Genomic DNA, 17,318 nt, shown 5'->3' on the forward strand with positions numbered 1-17,318 from the left:
TACGAATTTACTTGAGTATATTTTCCCTATCTAAACAATATGTAAGTATAGGTACACTTCGTTTCGTATAGATACAAAAAAAAAGAAAAAAAAATACCTACATCAAATTATACGAAACAACGAGGTTATTACGCGAAAACTTGTGTTAACTCTGGCGTACATTTTTATTTATTTTTTTATCCCTCTCTCGTGCGCAAAATCAAGACGAAACCTTTAACGTTTTTTTTTCACATTACCATACGAACCGAAAAAAAACAGAAAAAATATTCATTGCTTTTTGAAACACAAACAATTTTTTAAATTGCCTACATTAAGTAGAATATTTCGACGAGTCAATAATTTAAAGTAAATACCGCACACGTCAATATTAACGAAATGAAAAAAATACACAGTCTGTGCGCTGGTGCAAAAATTGCTGCGACAAATTGAATCTCTCTGCAACTCTCCTCTACCTCGAGCTTTTTCATCTCTTGGTTGTAATTTTTTTTTTCACTGTGTACACCGAACCGACTTGGCCCATCGTAATTTTCACCGGTATCCGAATTACGAGCAACTTCGGTTAGATAGGGTAGGTATATTTTGTCTGAGATAGCGGAAAAATTACTGTTTGGTTATCTACCTCGAGTGTTTGAATTTCGTTAAGCTTTTTTCAATTTAATCAGAGAGGAATTTTTTCAAATATTTTTTTCATTTTATATAATGATATGGTGATAGTGAGGAATGCCTTGCATAAATGCATAAGTCTGGAGTTGAATTTTTTGAGAATATTCTAGCCTTTTTTTTTTTTTTTTTTTTTAAAATATTTTATTACACAAAATTTATATGCAACGTTTTTTTGAGATCAAAAGTGAACTCACCGTAGTAACTGATTCATTCCACATGCCATCGCTGTGATCCTTGGTATCCAACGAATCATTGGATATCGAAGGAGATTTCCTATACTGTTGGGCTTCCGGCTCATCCAACCTGCATTCCAAACTATCCGCTGACGAAGCACTATGCTGCCTATATAGCCGATCGTAAATCAAATTCTCGTGAAATTCTTCGTCAATCGATTCGGAATTCGACTGCAAAAAAAAGGGGTAAAACGTCGAATAAGCGAACAGTAAAAAAAAGGAATTAAACCCTCTCGCGGTTGAAAGTTGTCTCATTTTTTTTTTTCAATGTTTATAATACGAAAGAACATGTGTTAAAAAGATCTGAACGTTACCAGCTGTTTATTCGAAGACGGTTTCGTAGAAGTATGAGAAGATTTATCGCTATGTTCGTCTTCGTCGGATATATTTTGATAGCATATTTCGCAATCTGACACGGTCGATTCTCTGTCTTCTTTTTCCATATTTTTTCTTCTGATTATCTCGCCATCGGAACACGTTTTCAATAAGGGTTTTTTATTACTTTGCCTTTGCGGTTCGAAATTAATCAAAATTTCAGCGTTGTTCTTTTTCGGGCTTGTAAAGTAAAAAGGTGATCTGTAATGGGTACATGGTTTATAGAAAGACGTCGCTCGTTCTACGATATTAATAAATACAACCAAATTGAAAACAAAAACCAGACAAAGAGGAAAAAACATCGCAAGCTAGACTATAATAAGTATACCTACCTACTTCTACCTACTAGGGCGATAAATTGAACCGTTAATTAACCAAGCATTTATAATACAAGTACCTACTACAACGTTGGTATAGAAAGTATAATAAAAGCGAGGACGAATCGTTTTGTATACAAATGCAAATTCCCTCTTTTTCGTAATTAGTTAACGAAATTTTTTCGACGAAATTTAAAATTTAAATTACTATGTATAAGCCGAGCACTGAGCTATATAGCTATATTATTTTCTAAAATCGTATTAGCTGTATAGTAAAATAGTATAATATTAAAATATAGAGTATAGTAAATACTTTGGAGGTTCTTCTGATTGAGTTCGTAATAAAGGCTCGTGTTTATCCTTCGATTCTTTTCCGTCTTCCGATTGAAATTTATTTTCACTATAAGGATGGTATAGTTCTGAATAGCTTTTTGTTAATTTTCTATTAAAATTACGATCTCCGTTTGTTTGAGCACTCTGTAAAAAAAAAAGAGGAAAATTTATTACTTTATAATAATTTTATTTACATTCGAATTCGCGTTTTTAATTAAATATTTATTCTCAATCGTCGAATTCTCTTAAATGGACTGTTTGCAAAGTGAATCCGTTCGAGTGTCAACAAATTATATTATTTTCCTCGCTTTTGTCGTTTAATACATAGTAAAGAAATAAACAGTGAAATAGTCATCACATCGTTAGGAACTAATCTCTACCTGTTTACTTTTAAGCAACTCATGCGGAATTCGTGTACGTTTGTTTGCTTAATAATCAAATGGCAGGCAGAGACATATTTTAATTCATATTTTCATTGCAATTATTTCCCTTTTTGATTGCCGTGTATTCATTTTTCGAGATACTTCACTTGATAAAAGGCAGTCATCTGACTAGAAATTTATTCAGTTTTGAATTTCAAAGAATTTTAGGGTACCTATCTATTTAAAACTTGATTATAATTTTCTATCGCCGTAATACATAGCTACCCTTTCAATGATGGAATTAGTTTGAAAAATATTTTGCCCAAAGGTAGCCCACCTATTAATGGGGGTTAAAATTAATCAAGAGTCGTATATTTTAATATATTTTTTGGACAACATTTTTCTCCTTTTACTAAGCTCTAAGAATTTATTAATTTTTTCGATTTTAAATTTAAAACACGACGTTTTATAATACTTTTTAAATTTTTTGATGAATCATTTACCAGATTGGACACTTTAAAGTAGACGAAAATTAATTAATTTTCTGGTTTGTACAAAAAGAACGTAGCAGGTCAATGGAATTTTGAAATTGGTCGGTGGAACTTGGTACATACAAGTGGTTCAAGATCCCCTATCATACAATTTTTAGATCTCTGGATCACCCTTAATCTCTCCAAAAAGTGTTCGAAATTCTCATCTATGATAGCTTTAAACCGAATCAGCCTGCAGGGTCATTCAAAAGTGAGGTCAAGGATTCCCAAATTTGCAAGATTCAATTTTTTTTTTAATGTTGGCAAAATTTGAGTTATGGTGTTGGGTGTTTTTTGTAGTGCCTACCGTAGGGTCCCAATTACATGAAAAAATACAAACCGCTCGATCGGAGTGTTAAAAAACGATTTTATGATTGATTATTGTTCTACAATCATAAACGAATAAATTTAGCTTGAATGCCTATTTTTCCCCCTCCCCCTTCCGAGGATACACCCCCCCCCTAACTTGAAAATCGCTCTATCTCCTTATCTATGGGCTGTACGAAACAATTTTTAGAACAAAAGTTGTTCCTTGATGTTTTTTCTATAACTTTAGTTATTAACAAAATTCAGTTTGAAGCAACCCTTACCCCTCCAGAACTCGAAACTCATTTCTGAGAAAAGTCAAAATCACGTTTTTTCCGATTTTTATGGGAAAATACCGAAAAATGAAAAACTGATAATCACTGAAAGTGTTTAGAATTACATTTCCTTTCAAATGAGCTATATCAGGATAGATTTCACCCTCTCCTCCCCTCCTTGAGGATCTAACACCCCCCAACCATTTTCCGACCCAAAGCAGAGGGGCTCATGAAAAGCTTTCAAAAAAATTGATATGGGGAATTTTTAAAATTCTCCGGTTGGTACTGGAAAGGCTTTGGAAGCTTTTTCAATTGATTTTATGGTGTGAAAAAAGAATTGAAAACAGGCCAAAAACCAGATTTCAGTTTCAAATTTGATTAAATAAAATTTTGATTTTTTTCATGAGGAACAAACTGTATGAATTTTTGAATGTTTCCACGATCGAAGGCTTAAAAAATTGAAAGACCAAAAGATTTCACTAGGTATTTGAAAAATTGTGATTTTAGCATAAAAAATTGTTATTCATTATATCAAATTGAGTGAAAGTTTTAAAATTTCTGTGGAATTAAGGTTAAATAAGAACCAGTTTATGGATGTTTTTTCAATGTTTTTTTTTTCGAACTACCTACATTCTAGCCAGAAAGCCCAAATGAAAGATCAAACTGATGTATCTGATTCTGGACCTATACGTATAAACGTGTTTACTTATACCTAGGTACCTAATTTGTTGCCAAAATGTTGATCTTGAGTCATTCATTTTTTCAATAAGTAAAAAACCCAAAAAACTGACCTTTTGAGGGGGTTTTCACCCACTTTCGATCATTTCACATGGGTATGAAAAATATTCAACAAGATTTTCGATGTTTTCTGATGATTCTTCACTCTCCCCATCCCATTTTTTTGTTTTTAGTACAAACACTTACTCCTACTTTTATCAGAATTATCAAACATGAATATATTTTGTGTTGAGAACTCAACTTATAGAGTGGGAAAAGACCCCCTCCTTTAGGACCTACTCTCCCCCCCATTTGAAATCTTTTGGCCTTTCAATTTTTCAAGCTTTCAATCGTGGATACCTACACCTTAAAAGTTATTATTTTGGATTAATTTTCAAAAATTCATACAGTTTGTTCCTTATGAAAAAAATCAAAATTTTATTTAATCAAATTTGAAACTGAAATCTGGTTTTTGGCCTGTTTTCAACTTTTTTTTCACACCATAAAATCAATTGAAAAAGCTTCCAAAGCCTTTCCAGTACCAACCGGAGAATTTTAAAAATTCCCCATATCAATTGTTTTGGAAAGCTTTTCATGAGCTCCTCTGCTTTGGGTCGGAAAATGGTTGGGGGTGTTAGATCCTCAAGGAGGGGAGGAGAGGGTGAAATCTATCCTGATATAGCTCATTTGAAAGGAAATTTAATTCTAAACACTTTCAGTGATTATCAGTTTTTCATTTTTTCGGTATTTTCCCATAAAAATCGGAAAAAACGTGATTTTGACTTTTCTCAGAAATGAGTTTCGAGTTCTGGAGGGGTAAGGGTTGCTTCAAACTGAATTTTGTTAATAACTAAAGTTATAGAAAAAACATCAAGGAACAACTTTTGTTCTAAAAATTGTTTCGAACAGCCCATAGATAAGGAGATAGAGCGATTTTCAAGTTAGGGTAGTGGATCCACGGAAGGGGGGAGGAGGAAAAATAGGCATACAAGCTAAATTTATTCGTTTATGGGTGTAGAACAATAATCAATCAAAAAATCGCTTTTAACATTCCGATCGAGCGGATTGTTGATTGGGACCGTACGAGACGAAAATTTTTCAATCAAATTTGACCACTTTAGGCGAGAAAAGTTGTGGAAACCCCAAATTTTTGGCATTTGTAAAGATCTTAATGCACTTGCATAAAAAATTCTAGAAAATAGCATTTGAAATTTTGTTTTCTAAAATTTGCAAATATTTCAAGAAAACCCAAAAAAATTGTTTTCAGCTATTTTTCTCAATTTTTAAAATTTGCAATAATAACTAAAAAATTGGTACCCCTGCATTCCAAAATATTTCCCCAGTTCTAGAAATGATAATTAGATATCTTTCGATGTTTCAGCTTAATCAAAGGATGAAATATTTCAGAAAAAAATTTTTCAAAGTATGAATTTACCCAAAAATAAACGATTTTAAAATTTTCAACCAATCAGTGGAACCCAAAATATCGTCTTGGATTTTTATGAAAATAGTCTAGTAAATCAAATAGGCTACTATCTTTAGGGATTGAGCAATTTTTCTCAAAACAGGTTGGTTGGGAACTGAAGCGAAAAAACCGTGATTTTTTTGAAAATTCTTGCTCTTTGAGGACCCATATCTCCCCTTCAAGAGTACCTCCTTCAATTTTGAAGGTACCCAAACATGAACATGACTTTTTTTTATAGATCATTAAAAATTCTAGAAGTCAAGTTGTACCTATTTATTTTGCTCAAACTCAAAATCGACGAACGATGTTTGAATTTTTCGAAAATTGTAGAACAACGCAGCAAAATTTGAAATACTTTCGAAGTTTGAAATGCTTCAACGTCTTTCGACCACTAGAGGCAAGTTCGCTTGGTCAATTTCAAAATCCCAATGTGGAAGGGGGAGGTGGTCAATTCGCCATCATTAACCTGCTATGCAATTTTCATAGCTTCGACAAAATTTCAAAAATGTATTTTAAAAAATCCAAGTAAATTTTTGTTGAAATAAGCTCTAGATACATATTATTTACCTATATATTTTGATAGGTATACCTCGTCGTCGTCGTGGTTCCTTGTCCTTTACAGGACATTGGAAATCGCATTTTTGTGGTACCCTTACAGGGTGAGGCGAATGCCTATTGCCACTGCGATTATTCTGGGGAATCGACGTTGTTTCGAGCTTCCACTAGTAGTTTCCCGTTGCTTTCTAGTGACATCTACACAAGCACCTTGGAGCTAGCCGGGTAGTTTAGAGACCCTGAGCTCCTCAGTGTTGCCCTCTATAGACGCTCGAACCAGTTTCAGCTTTTTTGATTCTGCTAACAGATGGCGTGCATTATCTGTTAGCTCGGCTAAACTGGTAGTCCCCCGGTACTTGGCGTGTAATGTTGATAATTGCACTACGCTGTTTTAAAATCTCTGCGAAAGCATGAAAAATTTGAGCACGTGAAACACATAAATATTCGTCAACAGCACGAGTCTCTAGTTTCAACATGAAAATTCAAAATCTCTCGCAACCAAATGAATTTTTTTCAGAGCCATAGATACCTAGATATACATAAGTAACTAACACCATTGACAAAATTATGCATTTTTTTTCAACACTTTGACGAAAAAAAATTTCATCAAAGAGCTCGTGTTCGTTTTTATAAGTAAGTATAAAATAACAAGCACCCGACGACGACTGACGACCGATGGTGAAAACCTTTCGCAAAACTCGTTAAAAAATAAATAAAAATCATCAAGGTTGGTAGAAAATTTAGAAAAACATCGGGTCGAGTTTTCACCAAGCTTGAAAATTGAACAAGAGATGACAAGTGAGTAGGTATGAATTTTTTATAAAAATAAAACCACCTCTTCAATAAATTGATTCGAAAGAATTCGCTGCTAGATAGCGACGAAATAAAAAGCAAAAATAATAATACACCAGTCGACTTGACAAGAAAAACATTTTTTCGTCGTTTTTGACACCGTGAAAAGAGCACAGATGGAAAATTCGAACAAACAGTACAAAAGACAATTATTATGGTGTCTGTGTAGAAATTTCTCGCATCCGAAATCAAACTCCTTGTCTATAGAAACTCAAACTAGCATTGGTAAGTACATACCGATATCGATAAATAATGAAGAAAAGTTTCGATTCAAGAGTGACAACCTGTATTCGACCAATAAATAGGTATGCGAAAAACCTGCCATATACATACCTAATACTTTATAAGGTTAATAAAACGTTTACCGCAGCATAGAGGCCATTTCATCCTTCGTTAATTTACACTACGATTAATCCAAGACCCTTTTTGAAAATATAAATTTTGAATCGGTTGATAGAGAAACACTTATGTATAGTATACACGATCTCTAACTAAAAGGTAAACGGTACCGTCAAGTTTAATAGCTTTATACGAGTACGCTCGTCGATGAAATTAGTTATCTGCCTACAAAATGAACATTTTAAAGTTGAACAAACTCACACCGTACTGCCTTAAACCATTTTATACTTAGACATGATTGTAATACATCGTTTTACATCATTCGAGCATTAAATCTTACGCTTGTCTACAAATGTGCTAATCTGCTTTCAACTACATAGATTGATTTTAGACAAAACGAAAATTATTTTTACTCGGGATCAGGAAAGCTCATGACAATTACGCTGGCATCGTTCCATTGCAGAAGCTAACACGCAGTTTAAAGATGAGTTGTAAAAGATAGAACTGATACAAAGCACAATAATAAAAAAAAAAACGGAGGAAACATTGCCCAAACCAGCTGAGAATTTGGGCCCGTGGGTTTTTCGATGCGGCGAGTTCATTTACTCGACGTCGGACCTGTGGTTGAATCAAACACAGTTTTCAATCAGTGGGTGGTTTCAGACTCAAGTAAGGACCTGGGGTTAATTCAGACACTGTTTTCAATATGAGTGGGTGGTTTCAGACTCAAGTAAGGACCTGCGGTTGATTCAGACACAGTTTTCAATCAGTGGTTGTTTTCAGACTCAATAAGTAAAGACCTGGGGTTGAAACAGACACTGTTTTCAATCAGTGGGTGTTTTCAGACCCAATAAGTAAGGACCTGGGGTTGAAACAGACACTGTTTTCAATCAGTGGGTGTTTTCAGACCCAATAAGTAAGGACCTGGGGTTGAAACAGAGACAGACACTGTTTTCAATCAGTGGGTGTTTTCAGACCCAAGTAAGGACCTGGGGTTGATTCAGACACAGTTTTCAATCAGAGGGTGTTTTCAGACTCAAGTAAGGACCTGGGGTTGAAACAGACACAGTTTTCAATCAGTGGTTGTTTTCAGACTCAATAAGTAAGGACCTGGGGTTGAAACAGACACTGTTTTCAATCAGTGGGTGTTTTCAGACCCAATAAGTAAGGACCTGGGGTTGAAACAGACACTGTTTTCAATCAGTGGGTGTTTTCAGACCCAAGTAAGGACCTGGGGTTGATTCAGACACAGTTTTCAATCAGTGTGAGTGTTTTCAGACCTAAGTAAGGACCTGGGGTTGATTCAGACACAGTTTTCAATCAGAGGGTGTTTTCAGACTCAAGTAAGGACCTGGGGTTGAAACAGACACAGTTTTCAATCAGTGTGAGTGTTTTCAGACCCAAGTAAGGACCTGGGGTTGATTCAGACACAGTTTTCAATCAGTGGGTGTTTTCAGACCCAAGTAAGGACCTGGGGTTGATTCAGACACTGTTTTCAATCAGTGAGCATTTTCAGACCCAAGAATGGACATGGGGTGAAACAGACTCTGTTTTCAATCAGTAGATGGTTTCAGAAAAGACGGGAAGATGGTGAGATGGAAAGATTGAAAGACAGAAAGACTGGATGAAAGAATGAATTAATAAAACAAAAAATAAAATATGTAAAATAAAATTTCAGTACCTATTTAGTTAATTTCAGTCTAGTATTCAGGTCAGTTCAGGTTCAGAAAAAATGAATGGAAGAATGAATGGGAGAAAGAAAGAAAGAAAGAACCTAACCGAACCCAAAAATTTTTTGGGAATAATTTTTATCCAATATCTTCCAAATGAACCCTTAACAGGAACCCAAATTTGAAATTCTAATTTCCCTAACCGTTAACCTATAACCTTTAAAGAATATCCAAAAATTTTTGGGGGAATAATTTTTATCCAATAACTTACAAATGAACCCTTAACAGGACGTTACCTTTAAAAAATGATTCTAGGGAGTGTAATAAACCAGCCAACTGCAAAAAAGTTCAAAAATGCCCTCAAAGAATGGCTGATAACAAGGGCTTATTAGGTATACCCTGGGAGAATATCTCAGCTCCCTCGATCAATAAGCATTCAAATTTTTTGAAATAACCTGGAGTAGATTTTATGTACCTACCTATGGTTTTAAATCCTCATCTTTTAATCATGTCTTTTTATCCTATTTAAAGCTGAAATTTGTATTCTATAGATAAATAAGTATTATTCAAATAATTTTGTTTCAACTCGTCGTCGTCGTGGTGGTTCCTTGTCCTTTACAAGACATTGGAAATCGCATTTTTGTGGTACCCTAACAGGGTGAGGCAAGTGCCTGTATGCTACTGTGATTATTCTGGGGAATTGACGTTGTTTTGAGCTTTCACGAAGTAGTTTCCCATTGCTTTCTACGCTATCTACAAAGTAGCTCATACATCACTAGCCGGGTTTTTACAACCCTGAGTTCAGTAATCACTGCTACCTATAGGTGCTCAACCAGTGTTATAGCTTTTTGATACTGGCAACAGATTGCATGCATTTCTGTTGCCTCTGCTGTTCTGGTGCTCAGAGCTTAACGTGTAATAGATGTTAAATGCACACATTGATGCCTGCGTCTCTAGTGGGATTTGAACCCACGACCTCTTGTTCAGAAAGCCGTTGCTCAACCCACTACGCCACCGAGTGCTTGTTTCAACTATGTGATGGTTAATGTGATATGATGGCAGCAATGCTGCCGCATGTATGTATCTCAAATAAAGAATTTGAATTTGAATTTAAATAATATAAGTACTGTTAGACGGATATGCCTTAATGGTAACACGTATGTGTAAAACAGGTAATTTAACCCTTCCAGCACCGTTCGGTGATGTGGTTGGTAACAATGAGTGGTCAAGGTGTCAAATGAGCCGTCCAGCTTCTTTGGCAACTGGACCAACTCGTAGTTCGTTTTCGTGAAGCAAGCGAGTTGCCAAGATAATATGTCCTTAATTCTTTAGAGCTCCGGCCCTAGGTTTAAAGTGTTCTTGTATATTTTATAATTTAGTAATAATTCAGTAGTGTTAACGTAATTTTCCCCCTCTGATAAATATTGTATTGTTTTCCCTATTTCTCCGAGTCGGTTTAAGTATATTGTGTCATTTTTGACCATAATACATTCGTTTACACGAACTTTGCGTATGATATTGTATTGTGTTCGGTAGTGTACTAAAAGCCCTAGCCGAGGTAAGTAATTAGCTTTATTACGATTACACCAGTGCATTCTCCGTATCCGATTACCTGCTTATTCGAGTAGGTAATTAGTCAGTAGGTATCGAATATACGAACGTATATTTAGTAGGTACCTACGACACAATATTATTTTATCATTGGCGCCTCAACGCAAATCTTTATTGCATGCAAAGTGAGCTTGATTTTCCTTACGGAAAAACGCGCCTAAAATACAGTTAGCTACTGTAATCTGTGTTTAAAGTTAATTAATTTGTGCTTCCCTTCCGCTTTCCGATAGCAAATACCTGTGTAGGTATTTGTATATTTATAAACGTGTGCAATTAGGTGTGAAAAAGGCGCGAACGCGTCTACATACTTAGTTGACCTCGTCACGCTTGATCTCAGAGGGGAACCTCTGTACAACGTCCGAGGCGCGAAACTTGTCCCAGACAGAACAACTATATCTGCGGTGCGTGTGTGACTCATTCACGCATTTCTGCTGTCTGTCAACGCCTACTGTTTTACGAGCTAGTAATTTTATTTGTTTTAATACCCGTTCCAATATATCGCTCGTATGTCGGAACTTAAAGACAGACTAAGAAATAGGCCTAACAGACGAAGCCTAAACGAGAGAGATTTGCAAGGTCGCAAACCAAGCAACGTAGGTAGTAAAAAATCGTCGCGAAATCCATCATTAAACAACTTAGGTCCACTACACGAGATGAACGATTTTGGCGACGAAAGTCATGACCTTACCGCGAGTGACGGTGAGGTAATTAACCCTCCCACAATGCCGCCCGGCGATTTATCGTTCGATGTGGTTGCTGAAAGACTTACGTATACCTGGAACTATGTCGATGGTCGTTTTAAAAAGGTATATAAAAAGCAAAAAGAGATGCAAAATAGGATCAATGAAATTGACGTTTCGTCACAACAGGCGAGCAATGCGGCGAATCGTGCATTGTCAATGGCTGGAAAGGCCAATGATATAGCCAAAGCGAACCAGAAAGAGGTTGATAAAATCAACAAAGCATCTGCGGCATACGTCAAGAAAAATGACAGGTTCCAGGAAACCACAAATAAACTTATAAGTGATACAAATGATGAGATGCATCAATTATTTGATGACATACAAGAGCTGGATCACAAGCTTGAGGAACATGCAGAGGTATTGCAGGATGCAAATGCTACTACCGAACACCTTGCCAAAAAGGTCAATACCCTCGAACAACGTGTTAACAATGCTCCGAGCGGAGGAGGAGGTGGCGGGAACCGCCAACCTAATAAGATCGACGTGATGTTATTGAAAGCATCCAACATAGTATTTACGGAGCAAAATCGCTTGTTTCCACATGATTTCATTCAGAAATTTGAGCATTTTACAAATGCTACGAATGCTCCTGATGCGCATAAAGCACATGTGTTTACCACAGTGGTAGCTACGAACGATCGTGAGACCTGGATGACGACGTTATCGCCAGATGATACGTACGAACGTACAAAGGAGAGTTTTTTGAGATTCTATTGGAATGAACGTGCCCAAGATATGCTCGAACGAGCGTGCGACAATTTTGATTGTGCAAACAGCCTACAAGACGTAATTGGGCAATTAATTCGATTTACTATCGCGCTAAGCCATTCTGACCACCGTAGTACGTCCTACATAATCGATACGATCGCACATAAACTACCTGGTGCATACCAGATGCGAGTCGAAAAGAAAGGTCAAACAATAGAGCAATTTATTGAAAAGCTACGTGCGTTGAGTGAAATTAATATCGATTTTGCTAAACACAAGAAGGTAAGGATTATGCCGAACGTGCAATCCAAACCAACCCCCCAGTGGACGTTGCAACAACAGATGATTATGAGTGGGGTATGGCCCCCTCATGCTCCACCTACGATCCAAATGGGACCGATGGGACCGCTCCCTCCCACTCCACCCCCATTAATGCAACATCCACTTTTTTCGGCACCAACGGTACCGCCGGTACGCCCAAATGCATTCCGGTATCCCCCATTAATTAGAGGCCAAGCTAATCCACAGGGGTGGATACCCAGGCACATATTTAAACGAGGAAACAATCGGAATGCAAATCACAACCAAAATGTGTATTACACACCACCCGCGCAAAATAATGCGAACGCCAATGCAGCAATTCCAATGCCCCCACCCACAGCACAGAATGCTCCATTGCCAATAATGCCAGCTAAGTTTATGATGATAGACCCGAACGGAATACCAAGAATGGTAACTGGTACACAAGTACCCCTTCAACCCCAATATAATGACGATGATGATTTTTATTATAGCGATGAACACCAACCATTGTATGATGAAATACAAAAACAATACAATGATTGGTATGATGCATGTTTAAATCAACAGATGCACCAAGCGACAATTACCGAATTACCGCAACAGCAACAAACCGTTGACAATTCGATGCAAGTTCAATACGCCACGCTTATGCATCCAGCAACTACCGCCACGCACGTGGCCACGAACGTAAACAACCCGCACGTCCCGCCTACTCCTACAGCTACTAGTATTCTAACGAGCACCACGAATACAGCGTCTACGACGACTCAACCAGCAGCCACCACGGCGACTTCGGGAAACCGACAGAGCTAGGGGAAGAGAGGGATAAACCTAGCCACATAGAGATCCCTAACGATATGTTTTACGAGTATGTGTGGATCGGAGATGGTTTGGTCCATCATCTCAAACGAGGTGATGTTGACCAAATTGAAAAATTACCAGATTACGTACGTGATCAAATAGGCCTAGAAGAGCTCTATGCGAGCCTTCAAAAGGTGACTTTTACACCTAATGCCAAGGTGGTATTGTCGCTTGGACAACGAGAATTGAATTTTTCAAGGAAACCTTACGAGGTCGTAGAGAAGCAAATTAACAGCATTATTAATTTGCTATTGGACGTTAAAAAAGTCCAGCATATATTTTTAATGATGCCGCTGGTAAAACCTCGTAAAAAAGGTGACAAACCAGTAAGCTTAAGTAGGTACATTGCGTATAGAAATATTTTAGTAAAACTAACAGACGACAAACGTATCACGTTTTGGCGCCAGATGGCGTACGCATATTTAAAATTAGAAAAGATCCATACGGAAAATGGCGATGAATTTGATCGACCTGCGATCGATCAAAGAAATAATGTAATACCATTACAGAATAAATTCTTTTATTCGAAAGCGTACAATCGATATTACCCAGACATGTCGATGTACACGCACGTGTTTCAGATGGTTGTGCACGCTCTCGATAAATGGGAAACATCTGTACTTGATTACAAACGTGATAGAGAGGCCCCACCGCGGGAAGCTGCATTAGGACGTATGAAAACATTATTCGAATCGAATATCGACCGAAATAAAAACCCTATGGACGAGAAAATTTACATAAACAACTCGATGATGAAGAAATTAATCCAAGCGTTGTCTATGAAAATTGATTGCTGTCCAAATACGGGTGTTTATTTACGTCGAAAAATAACGCCAAACGGCGATGCAATTTTTGCAAAAATTGTATATGATCCGCCAGCTAAGGCTGGCCACTTATCCAAACCGGTGAACTTTGAAGAATTGACCATTCTTTCACCAAAACCGCCAAAACAGATTTTTGGCAAAGGTGATAACCAGGTGATTATGGAAGATGCCAATTCTGATGACGAGAACCCGGAAGTGGATAAAACACCTAAATTGAAAGTCAATGCGATTGATGCAATCGAGTATGCACACCCTGCTTCGAACGAAGATGAGATACAATCTATGACTCGTGATCAATTTATTGATCACCAAACGGTCGATCCAGCGTGTGTAATCCCGGTTATGATTGGATTAAAACCGATGGCGTTGCAATTGGACTCAGGGGCTCTGCCCAATGTAATTTCGAAGCCTGTCGTCGAGTATATTACTCGACAACACCCTCAATGGATTAAGTATATCCAATTACGCCGTCCGGTACTATTAAGAATGGCTGATGATAAATTAGTCAAAACAATGACTCATATCGTGGAAATTTGTATGAGAGTAGGTACTCAGATGATTTACTCACCATTTTACATCTTGGATACTCCCGCCAAATCGTGCATAATGGGCCGTGTGGCCATGAGATACTTAGGCATTTTACCTCAGCTAGAAGAGGGGCACGATTATGCTTTATGTAAACCACGAAATGGACAACCGTTCAAAATACCTTACCTACGTGAGGACGAATATAGGGACGCCTTGTCCGTCTACCATTGTGAAGTTGAACCACAATACATGCACGAAATGGTGCACAACTTACACAGAAAATCGGGATACCTCGACCAAGAGCTATTCGATGAGCAATTCAAGGCTCAACAGCTCTATAAAAAGAATATGAAGAATGACTTAAACAACCTCGTTCTCAAGGGTAAAATTACCGCGAAAGAGGCAGACGATGCCTATAAAGAAGTTGAAGGCTACTGTGACATTTTCAGCAACTCGCCAGGTCGCTATGTTGGCGAAAGAGTCAACTTCAAGTTTGACATTGACCCAAAACTGGGTCCTTGGAGAGGTGAAAAATTCCGTCCTTCACAGAAGATCATGGAAGCCTTGAGAAAGACGATCGCAAAAATGTTGCGAGAAGGTATAATAAGGCCCTCACGGTCAAAATATATTAATACGATGGCGCCGGTCATCAAAAAGAACGGTGACATTAGATTGTGTTTAGATGCCGACGAACTCAATAAAAAACTACAACAAGTGCTTACAGAACCGAACCCGGTTGAATGGATCATCTTTGAAAACAAAGGTGATGAATTATTTTGCACTCTCGATTTTACTGCCGGTTTCTGGCAGCTGGTTCTCGACGAGGCATCGCGTCAATACACCGCATTCCAAGTATGCGGACAAGTTTATGAGTTTTGTCGATTACCGTACGGTTTGAAAATATCAAGTGGCGAGTTCGTTCACATGATAAATCAGGTGATTCCTGACATGAAAGGAGTGACTAAATTTGTTGACGACGTCAAGGTGTCTGGTGCAACATTTAGAGAGACTTTAGATCGTCTGAAAGAAGTATTCAAAGCAATTCGAAAGAATGGTTTAAAATTAAACCCTAACAAGACGCAATTTTTCCGCGAATACGCGGAACATTTGGGCTTCATTATTTCAAAAGATGAAGTTGCCAAACAGAGTGAGAAAATAAAGAAATTTATGGAATTTGTTGAAAAACACACGAAGAAAGGGAAATTTGCACTAAAAACGGTGAAAGAAATTCTCACTCTGGTAGGACTGACCGGTCTTTATAGGAATTTTATTCCTAATTATATGCAAATTTTGCGACCTATCTATGACCTTACCAAGGGTAATGAAGACAAGGTCGTATGGGGCAAGGAGCAAGAAAAAGCTTTTGAGCAATTGAAAGCTGAGTATTGCAAAGATTTCAAACTGAAACCACCGCCTCAAGATGGTGATTTGTATCTTGATACGTACGTATCCGAAGATGCAATGAACGCTGTGTTATTCTACATAGATAAGGTATCAAAAGAGAAGCATATCTGCTTATTTGTATCGAAACTTTTCGAAACACATCAGAAGAATTTCACGCTTTTCGATCGTGAAATGATGACACTGGTGCAAGTTTTGAAGAAAGTTCAAATGTGGGTCATTGGACGAAAAATTCACGTTCGGAAAAATTTATTGGCGATCGCTAATAGGTATAGAGAGATGGCGCAAACACATCGTAAAGCTGCTCATTGGATTACTTGGTTCAATTGTTTCGATCTACAATGGACCATGGATAAATCCAATAAGCACTTGTACAGTGTAAAAGCGCCAGAATTGGAATTAAAGAATTTTTCGACCGAAATACCACCTTTGGAAGTGTTATTTGTTGAAGAAAATATCACGATACTTCATAATCGTCTGAACGATATTCCTAAGTTCCAAAACGGAGATGAAAAATGTGAAGCGATCATGAAGATTTTAACTACGCATTATCCGGAAACGGACAAAAAAGAAATCGAAATAAAAAAGCGTAAAGCTAAGAAATTCGCGATTAAAGATACGCTCGTATATGAAAATTCAGGGGAAGAAATGGACTTGGATGATGAGGAGGTCAACGACCTCACACCTATCAAGAAACCTATGCTAATGAAAAGGCTAGATAACGGCTCGCTGGTACCCTACCTACCAGACACCCTATTCTACGATACGGTAGACTACCTGCATTACGCATATGGCCATTTGGGCCCAGCTAAGTTGGAAATGATATTTCGTCGTATGTATTATCATCCCAACTCTATGCACTACATACGCGAAATATGTAATACGTGCATTGTGTGTAAAGTAAATAAAAATTACACCAACCATAAGGTCTTAGAATACGGACAAATAGAGGCGTACGCCATAGGCGATGTTTTGTCAGTTGACATTTTTGGACCAATTCCTGCAATCGAAGGATACCCTAAATTTTTACTGGTGGTAAAAGACATTTTTACCGGTAAAACTTGGATCCAAACAATGTGTCATACGCGACAAAAGGATGTCTGCAACGCAATGCAAACCGTCCTTGCGGACATCGAACGTCGTGACGTAACCGTCAAAAAAGTAATTACCGACAACGGTACTCAATTTATTAGTGAATCGTGGTATAAGCTACTTGAACATAATGATATCAAGGTAGCCCATACCAATGCCTACAACCCGCAATCGTCTTCGGTCGAACGTACGATGCGAGTAATCGGTGATAAGCTGAGGGTGAAATTGAATAAAATTCATAACCCTCATAAACCC

At 37.4% G+C, this 17,318-nt stretch overlaps 1 protein-coding gene across 3 annotated transcripts in view; it reads right to left on the reverse strand.

Annotated features, from left to right (window-relative positions):
* Positions 1-17,318, reverse strand: part of LOC135841698 (uncharacterized) — a 231,690-nt gene that overhangs the window by 17,940 nt on the left and 196,432 nt on the right. For all 3 annotated transcript variants that reach the window (XM_065358821.1, XM_065358819.1, XM_065358820.1), the window contains 3 exons: positions 1,902-2,065; positions 1,211-1,472; positions 858-1,067 (listed from right to left, as the gene is read on the reverse strand). In XM_065358821.1, the coding sequence (XP_065214893.1) occupies positions 858-1,067; positions 1,211-1,472; positions 1,902-2,065 (636 nt within the window). The remainder of the gene's footprint in view (positions 1-857; positions 1,068-1,210; positions 1,473-1,901; positions 2,066-17,318) is intronic.

This window comes from Planococcus citri, chromosome 3, assembly GCF_950023065.1.
Source record: "Planococcus citri chromosome 3, ihPlaCitr1.1, whole genome shotgun sequence".
Lineage (NCBI taxonomy): Eukaryota > Metazoa > Arthropoda > Insecta > Hemiptera > Pseudococcidae > Planococcus > Planococcus citri.